This window comes from Lepidothrix coronata, unplaced genomic scaffold (genome assembly GCF_001604755.1).
Source record: "Lepidothrix coronata isolate B3197 unplaced genomic scaffold, Lepidothrix_coronata-1.0 Scaffold147, whole genome shotgun sequence".
Classification (NCBI taxonomy): Eukaryota; Metazoa; Chordata; class Aves; order Passeriformes; family Pipridae; genus Lepidothrix; species Lepidothrix coronata.
Window position 1 is genome coordinate 586,498 of NW_016690327.1, and position 9,214 is coordinate 595,711.

At 53.0% G+C, this 9,214-nt stretch overlaps 1 protein-coding gene across 1 annotated transcript in view; it reads right to left on the minus strand.

Moving 5' to 3' along the window:
* Nucleotides 1-7,538: 7,538 nt before the first annotated feature.
* The window catches only part of SMAP2 (small ArfGAP2), a 20,540-nt gene continuing 18,864 nt past the window's right edge, over nt 7,539-9,214 (minus strand). Inside the window, exons 9-10 of the mRNA XM_017828249.1 lie at nt 9,201-9,210; nt 7,539-8,645 (exon numbers count right to left, since the gene is read on the minus strand). Coding sequence (XP_017683738.1) covers nt 8,520-8,645; nt 9,201-9,210 — 136 coding nt within the window. The 3' untranslated portion in view covers nt 7,539-8,519. The remainder of the gene's footprint in view (nt 8,646-9,200; nt 9,211-9,214) is intronic.

The window sequence follows — 9,214 nt, forward strand, 5'->3', positions numbered from 1 at the left end:
CCTCCTTGAGGTCTGGGATGCCCTCCTTGAGAGCTGGAATGCCCTCCTTGAGGTCTGGGATGCCCTCCTTGAGGTCTGGGATGCTCTCCCCGAGGTCTGGGATGCCCTCCTGGATACTTGAATTCCAAGCAGGAGCGGAGGGTTTGCCCAGCCCTGTTCTCCAAACTCTGGACTCGCTGATTTTGCTACAGGGGAACATCTCAACAAGCAGCTTGTGCTGCTCTGGAATTCGGGTGCCGGAGAGAGGGGACGGCCAAGGGACTCTCTGGGTTGAGTTTCTCGTCAGGATTGAGTGTTTGGGGGGTTTTTGTTTGCATTGTTTTGTTTGTTTTTAAAAGCAGCATTTTTGGTTCCCTCCGAGGGACCCAGTTCTTGTAGCAAACCCGAGAATTAACGGAAGCTTTTTTTGAAGGTGCCTAAATGAAATTTGCTGAAAAATACTCAGGGGAGACACCACTAGAAACTCTGGTTTCTTCGTAAAATGAACCTAATCCAATGACTGTCCTGAAGGATCAGTTCCCAAAAAGAGAGGAAAAAAAAAAAACAAACACCAAACCCAACACACCAAAAGATGAGCAGTTTGGAGACTGGAAGAGGACAAGAGGTTAATGGGGAATTTTTGCCAACCAGCTGGCTCTGACCTTCAGTCTTCACCACAAACCAACCCACAGCACAGCTGGGATTTTTATACAATTATTTCTTGGCAAAACACAGAATTCCACAATGCACAGAGCACAACAAACCAACCGAGGTTCTCCTGGTGACACCGGGAACGACGAACCAGCTCAGCCACCACGGGACAAAACCAAACCTGAAGGAAAAAGACTGTTGGGATGAAGCTGTTCCCTCCACAAACCCCAACCTGGGGGTCCCCAAACCCCCAAACCTGGGGGCCCACAAACCCCCAACTTTGGGGTCCCCAAACACCAAACTTTGGGGTCCCCAAACCCAAACCTTGGAGTTCAAAACCCCAAACCTGAGGGTTCACAAACCCCAATCTTGGAGTCCCCAAACCTAAACCTGGTGGTCCACAAACCCAAACCTGAGGGTTCACAAACCCAAACCCAAACCCAGGGGTTCACAACCCCAAACCTTGGGGTCCACAAACCCACATCTGGGGGTCAGCAGGACTCCACTGTGCGGTGGCTGCTTTGCCCAACAGCACCAAATTTAAGTGACATCGTGACAAGGACTTTCAGCTGCTGTCTCGACTTTGCCAACCCAAAATCGCTGTAGACCTCTGAGGAAAGAGGAGGCCCAGATGCTGCTGACCTGGGATGGGGAGAGGTTCATCCTTTCACTTGGTGAAGGGTGAAATCCTCGGCCGGAGCAGCTCGCTCCGATTCCTGGGCTCCTGCTGGATGGCAACGGAAGGAACATGGGATGCACTGAACCTCCAGTGGTTTGGGGAAGCAAACTCGGTGCCCTGACTCCTGAAACAGGGACTAACACTGGTTGGAACGTGATGTTCCTTGCAGAGCATGGAGCAGCTCCACGAGCTCGGCGGCGCCTGGACGAGGCCGAGCTTCCTCTGCCCGGCGCTGGATTTCTGACTGCACATCAGGGAAAGCATCCTGAGAGGAAAAGCTTTCCTCTCCTCCGAGCTGACACTATTTGCTTTTGGCTTTACCAGCCCTGTTTCGATGGGAAAATGCCAAACCTGCCCGTGGTTCCAGCACGGAACGTCCGCGGGGCCGCGGAGCAGCGGCGTGGGCAGAGCAGGGAGCTCTGCAGGGACGTCGTGCTCGCTGCTGTGGGCACACAGCATCCCACCCCCTCCCTTCCCAGCTCTGCATTCCTCCAGCAGAGCTCCCTTTCCCTGCTCCTCTCCCTGCCAGGAACATCACACGCCTGTGTTCTGACAGAGAACAGAGGCGGGTGAGGAGCAGCAGAACATCCCGACCACGCGCCCGGGGTCCGGCAACAACCTCGCTGCTCCTGCCCCAGTTACCAAAACCCCGCTGGAAAAACCCAGAGGAAAGAACCAGCACCTGGAAGGCACAGCCTGGGCGCTGCAGGGAACAAGGAAAACCCGAAGATTTTTGCTCCTTTCTGGTCCCTGACACGCTGAGGATGCGCTGGGGGGTGACTGAACAAACTGCTCCCCAGTTCCCCCTCGGTGCTGGGTTCGTGTTTGCTGCCTCACGGGGCCGATCCCTCCTGCTCCTGGACACTGGCAAGGTGGAGCCTCCATGCAGTGACTTCAAATGACCAAAATCCAACAAGACCTTCCCTTCTTCCCTTCCAGTCCCCCCCTCCCAGGAAGTGCCACTCACTGCCCTTGGGGAAGCACCTGGGTCAGGACCCGCCTTGCACAGGTGTGGGAAAACTGAACTGGGGGAACTGTGCCACAGTCACACTGAAACATCAGCTCCTTCTCCTTTCTCAGCCCCTGAGCCCCCGTGTCAGACGTTTTCCCTCCTCCAGCAACGAGAACAACGGAGCCAAGACACCCCATTGCTTTCTACGGGACACTCCAGAAATCCAGAACTCAGCCACTGAGAAAATTCACCCCATCCCAGGACAAACCAGAAGCTTCTGCACTCCAGGGTTTTTCCCCCCTTTCCTGGGGGAATGTTTTATTGCCAAGGGCATTTTTTTCCACGTGCAATATGACTTGCAAAAGGTGGCTGCCTCGGTATTATGGGTCAGATTATCTCCTCTACCTCCCTTCACGGAAGGAAAGTCAAACCACTTGATTTGGCAGATATTTTTTCCCCCAGAAAGAGCAATTAATACGAAATGACATCAGCTCTGCAGGCTGTTTTACACCCAGCCCCCAGCAGTGAGGAGCAGCACCCACCTGACACAGACCTCTCTGAACGGCGCTGCCGGGGCTGGAATCAAACCCCCAGCTGGAGTCACAAGGCTGGATTTTACCAAAATAGCCTTGAAATGGTACTTAAACATCCCCTAAATGCTAATAGAAGTCACAGCCACGCAGCAAAGCACAGAAAGCACTCGGTGATTCCAGGCCTGAGTTATCCCTGTGTTTTCTCCCGGCCTGGAATGGGCTGAATTTGCCAAAGTGGAGTGAAAATTTTCGAGGGCAGCAGGAGCTGGGCCCAGAAATCAGCTCCTGTGTCATCATGGCACGTTGAAAGCAGGGGGAGAGGATGGTTCAATGTAGTTCTCTGGAAATCCAGTGAGATACCAAAACAATTCCCAGGAATCAGGAAACTGAACCTGCTGCCACAGAGCAGCGGAGCCGGTGGGAAGCATTCCCTCCACATCCAGCTTTTCCAGCTCTTGCAAGCTTTTATCTCCGGAAGCAGTTACAGATGCAGCTCTTGGTTACAAATCCAAGAGCAGGAATTCCTCGGGAGTGGGATCAGGATTCCCCTTTGCTGTCAGGGAATCTCTTCTGTGGCACCACAGCTCGGGCAGAGACGAGACCTGGGAAGAGCAGCCTGGACCTGGGTGTTTGGGAGAGGAGCAGCCACATTCCATCCCTTGCCTGGTTTTCCTGGGCTCACAAACCCCCAGCACTGGTGAGAACAGCCAGAGGGTCCTTCCTGCTCCAAAATTACTTCCAAAATCAGCACCAGGGATGTTTTTTCCAGGTGGAAAGAATCCATCTTCTGTTTTCTTCTGGTTGATTCAGGGGCTTCGCTCCAGACTGAGGTGACATGCTTGGATAATCCACATCTGTCACCTTCCCAAAGGTGTGGGATTGGCCACTGGTTTGGAAAACAACAGCACTGTCCAGGTCAGGGAACAGTGTTCCAGCACTGTTTGTCTCACTGGCTGAATCCAAAGCCCAAGTGTGGGTTGCATCGTGGATGGAAAAACATGGGAAGAGCTCTCCCTGCTTTCCTTCGGGATTTTGTGCCTGCAGATGGATCTGGAGAGTCGCCTGCAGGAACAGCAGGGTTTGCATCCAAAGGCATGAGGGCCCTTCCAATGATCCTCCAGCAAAGCTGCTTCATCTGGAAATCTGCCTTCTGCTCCATGGAATCCCAGGATGGTTTGGTTTGGAAGGGACCTTAAAGGTCATCTCGTTCCACCCCCTGTTCCATGGGCAGGGACACCTTCCATAATCCCAGGTTTCTCCAAGCCCTGTCCAACCTGGCCTTGGACACTTCCAGGGATGGGGCAGGGTTTCTTTCTCACAGAGAAAACCCCCCAACCCCTGGCTGGTTGCTAGAGGTGCAAAAGTTGTGTTTAGGAGCTAAAAAGAAGGTTGAAAAGCTGCAGGAAAAGCTTGTTAGGGGGAAAAAAAATAAAAGCATCTGCAGCAGCACGGTTGGAATTTTGGGGTGAAGACAATCCTGCTCACCAGAACCCACCTGGGGAAGATTTAGGGTTGAAAACAGACCTGGAAAAATGTTCAGCAAAGGGTTTGTCCTGCTGTCTGAGGAGCTGCCACAGCGCTGGAGCCCGACCACCCACCTCAGGCATGGATATCAGGATGGGACACGGACACCAGGATGGGACAGGGACACCAGGACAGGGCACAGACACCAGGATGGGACAGGGACACCAGGAATCCAGGAGGAACCAGCGTGGTCCCACAGCTGCCCCCCAGCCCAGGAGCCGCCGTGCCCCCCGTGCCCGCAGGAGCTCCGGTTGTTGTGATACCTCATCCTTTCATTTGTCCCCCTCCCTTCCCCCCCTGTTTTTTTGTTCTTTCAGACCCAGAGCTTGTGCACTCGCCCCCATTCAGGTTCTGTTCTGCTGTACCTGTGCAATGAAGAGCAATCCCAGCCCCGGGCTGTGCATCTCCCACCCTCTGCTCCCTTTGGCACTGGGGAATGCTGAGCTCCAGGCCAGGGGAGCACGAGCCCAGGGGGTCCTCTGGGGGGAGGCAGGGTTTGGAGGGGCCCCCTCTGTGCCCTCCTTTCATCTCTGCTGTTGAACAGCCCCCCCAACACCCTCCCGGGGGCTCGGTGCCACCACCCTGCTCCCGAATCCCTCCCAGAGCTCCTGCCTGAGGCAGGGATGGAGAGGGAGCCTGGGGAGCAGGCAGGGAGGGAGGGAGGGAGGAGTGGAGCCCTGATCCCGATCCCCGAGAGGAGGGCAGTGTGTAAATACCCACATCCCGGCGCCGCTAAAAAAAAAAAAAAAAAAAAAAAAAAAAAGGGGGAATTTTGTCCTGCCCGTGCGAAGCAATTCCTGCCCTGTGGAAGGAGCAGCTCCCCCTGCCCGTCCCCACTGGCCAGGGAGGGCCCCCTGGCAGCGGGTGCCTCGTGAATGTTTAGAGCACTTTGAAGTTGGTGGCCTTGTTTTTCTTAAAGGGCTTGATTTTTTTCGTGCAGTTTAAATGGAATTATCCCTCCCCACCCCCTCCATCGTGTCATCCCACTCCCCACCTCCAAATCCACGCTAGGAACAAGCTCCTGGATCGTGTAAGAAACGATCCAGGACTCAAGAATCTGTCATTAATCCCCAAAGTTTATACCTCAAAGAGAAAAAACAGCAGCTTAGGGACAGCTCCGGGGGGAAGCAGCAGCAGCTCCAAGCTGGAGGTTCATCCCTGAATTTGGTTCTTGACAGCAGCAGGGAAATCAAACCCAAACCCACACGAGCACAGGGGGAAAAGCACCAAGGAGGTTTTAAAAGCACCCAAAGTGCAGTTTGGAAACGTTCATCCTGTCAAAAAAAAAAAAAATTCCAAATTTATATTCCCAATTGAGGGGTTTTGTCCATAACTAACAAATATTTAAGCACAGCCTATGCCTTCAAACTGTGTCAACCCCCCTAAAAAAAGTCTGAGGGGGCATAAAAAGGGGCCAAAATTGTTTGAGGTAGGATTGATGAGATCACTGAAGGCAATGAGATGCACCCAGGGCTCAGCCTGTCATTCCCAATCCCAGCCCTTCCCGTGGCAGCTGGAGCTGAAAGGAGTTTCTGGGACAGGGGTGCAGCTCAGAGTGACACAACCACACAAGGACACACAGTTCTTCACATTTTCCAGCCTAAAATCCATCCCCCCCATCCCAAAAAAATTGCATTAAGAAGGATGAGCTGACCCAGGAGAGCCCCGTGGGGCTGGGAAGTGCCAGAACCCAATTAGCCAGGAGTTAATTGGTGCTGAATGAAAAGGTGCCAGGTGTGTCACCACCACACCCCAGGGAACAGGAGAGGCAGGAGAACTCCCAGGACTGACACACTCACCTTGGGTACCTTTGGATTCCGGGAGCCAGGATGGGAGCAGGCAGTGAACCCCCCACTCCTGTTCGGGATAAACTTGGTTTGATGACAGATTCCTTCTATTTGACAACTCCCCCCCAAAGAATCACCCCAGAGGGGGGGACTGGAGGGTCCTTTGAGCCCCCACTTCCACGTCCAAGACAAGGGGATGGGCTTGTGATGGATCCTTGAGAGCGGGAACGGATTTCAAACAAGCAAATGGCAATTTTCTACCTGTGTTCTGTACCTGTTTTTCTATGTGTGTGGTCTTTCTTAAATGTCAAACTCTTGTATTTTTGTGGTTTCTATATGCAGCAGGACTGATGGCTGTGAGGGTGCACGCTGTTTTTGTAAAATATTCCTTAGCCAGTTTTCCCCCCCAACCCCACAAAACAAAAGAAAAAAAGAGGGGAAAACCTGAATTATTCACATTTTCATTGGCTTGTACCTGCATGTACAGTATTGGGGCAGCAAGTGAAGATGATTAAAGCCAGCTTGAAAACTTTCTTCTGTGCTTGAGTCGAGCTTTTCAAATCATGGAGCCCAAACAAGTCACCCATCAGACACACTGGGGAGGAAGGGAAAAGAAGAAACTCCCTTTTTTTTTTTTTTTTTGCTGGAAAAAGGAGGTTTTGACTTGAGGAAAGAAATACCATCATTAACAAGCAGAGTATCATCAGCTCAAGGCCCCCACAAGGAGCTCTGAGCTCTCCCTGCAGCTGCACAGCCACCCACAAACCTTCCTGGCTGTGCTTCAGGTGACTCCCAAATCCCAGCCAACCTTCCTAAGGGTGGGGAGGGACTTTGGGACAAGGGCCTGGAGGGACAGGACACAGGGAATGGTTTCCCACTGCCAGAGGGCAGGGTCAGATGGGAGATTGGGAGGGAATCCTTCCCTGGGAGGGTGGGGAGGCCCTGGCACAGGGTGCCCAGAGAAGCTGTGGCTGCCCCATCCCTGGGAGTGTCCAAGGCCAGGCTGGAACAACCTGGGATAGTGGAAGGTGTCCCTGCCCATGGCAGGGAGGGGAACAAGTTGATCTTTAAGCTCCCTCCCAACCCAAACCCATTCTATTCCATAATTTTATGATGGTTAACTTTTTGTGGAACCTTAAAATGCACCTTTTGGCTGAGCCTTGCTCAGGTTCTGTTGAGAAAAATGAGTGTAAAAGCTGAATAATTTAATTCCCCCACCCCAAACTCTTGTATATAAAAGCATCCACTGACCTGATTGTGCCTGGCTGAGCCCAGTTCTTGGAGTGCTGGCAGCCCCTCAGCTCCTTGGCATTTGGGACACGGCCTTGGAATTTGGGCTGGAACACCCCAAAATCCCCACACCTGGAATGAACAACTCACTCTGACCCCACCACCGAAACACCTGCTGGTTAAAAACCCACAGAGCCAAGGGGGAGATTTCACTGCAATGTTTTATTTGGGAATTTACATATCCACAGGAGAAAGCAGACCACAGTCTGACCTCTTGCTCAGGGCTGATGACTTTGAAGCAGTTTGTGTGTTCTACTGGAGATGAGAAAAGAAAACCTGCCTAAGATTCAAAATGTCCAAAAAGCGAGCCAGGAAAGGGGACCAGGATTACACAGGAAAAAACAACAACAACCAAAAAGAAAACAAAAAACAAAACAAAAAAATATATGAAAAAAGTATAAATTAGGATGTCATAGTCATTTTTAAAAGTGTAAGAAAACTCGAAGTGGGCTCTGAGCCCCGGATAAGTTAACTCTCAGTTAAGATTGTTAAAAGTTTAAATACATCAAATGCCAACAATCAGACAGAAAAAGCCACTCTGAAGTGCAAGTTTCACATTCCATCGGCTTTGCCCCCACACCGGGCGAGAATCCTGCTTGCTCAGGGGGGGAGGGAGGGGGGGCTTCCCAAGGACTTTGGTTCCAATGAGGGTCAGAGAGCTGAGAACTCGCTCAAGGGAGGAGGTAGCAAGGCTTGCTTGCCCCTGGGCTCGGGGGAAATCCAGTTCCTCAGCACCAAACGAGGTTTCCCACCCCTCTAACTGACCCCAAACCTACTAACACTGGAGTTTGAAGTGACAAGGCCTGGCTTTAGCAGGCAGAACAAAGGAGAGATTCCTCAGTCCCACCTTTGCCCAGCAGGACATCAAGTGCTACCCAGAGGAGGTTTGTGCAAGGAGGGGGATCCCCCCTGACTGTGCATTGACTGTGCTGGGGACGGGGAGCTCATGGGCTGGTCACCGAGGAGGTGTCACCCTGTGTGACAGTGAGAAGGCAGAGATGGGGCTCTGGGGGGGTGGAAGGGTCCGGGGCTGGGCAGCCCCAAAAAGGAAAAACCCTGAATGTCTCATGGAGAGCAGGTTTGAAGAACAGAACAGAAGGCAAAAATGGTCACAACGCGAGGGCTCATTTCCACATCGGGGAGCTGAGGGACTGATTGCTGCCCTGGGCTCCTCCTCCTCCCATGGACTGTCCATAGCCCATCATCCCGTTGGCTCCATAGAAGTTCATCCCAGCCATCTGCTGGGTCACCTGCAGAGGGGAGAGGGGAGAGGAGGGAGGTCAGGAGGTGTCCTGGATGCTGCCAGCCCAAACTCGGGCTCCACAACATATTCCAGGCTCAAGCAGAAGTTCTGAAGAGTTAAGGTGAGCAGCTCTGGGGCTCCCAGGCACGAGAGGACATGGGATTGGGATTAGGCTGCGTCAGGGAAGCTTTAGGTTGGACATCAGGAGGAATTTCTTCCTGGAAGGGTTGTTAAGCATTGGAAGGGGCTGCCCAGGGAGGTGGTGGAGTCCCCAGCCCTGGAGGTGTCCAAGGAATAACTGGATGTGACACTCAGTGCTCTGGGCTGTGGGACAAGGTGGGGATGGGGCACAGGGGGGATCCATGGGCTGGGAGGGCTTTTCCAACCTCAGTGACCCTGGGACTCCCCACCCCTGGAGGTGTCCAAGGAATAACTGGATGTGACCCTCAGTGCTCTGGACTGGGGCACAGAGTGGACTCCATGGGCTGGGAGGGCTTTTCCAACCTCAGTGACTCTGGGACTCCCCATCCCTGGAGGTGTCCAAGGAATAACTGGATGTGACCCTCAGTGCTCTGG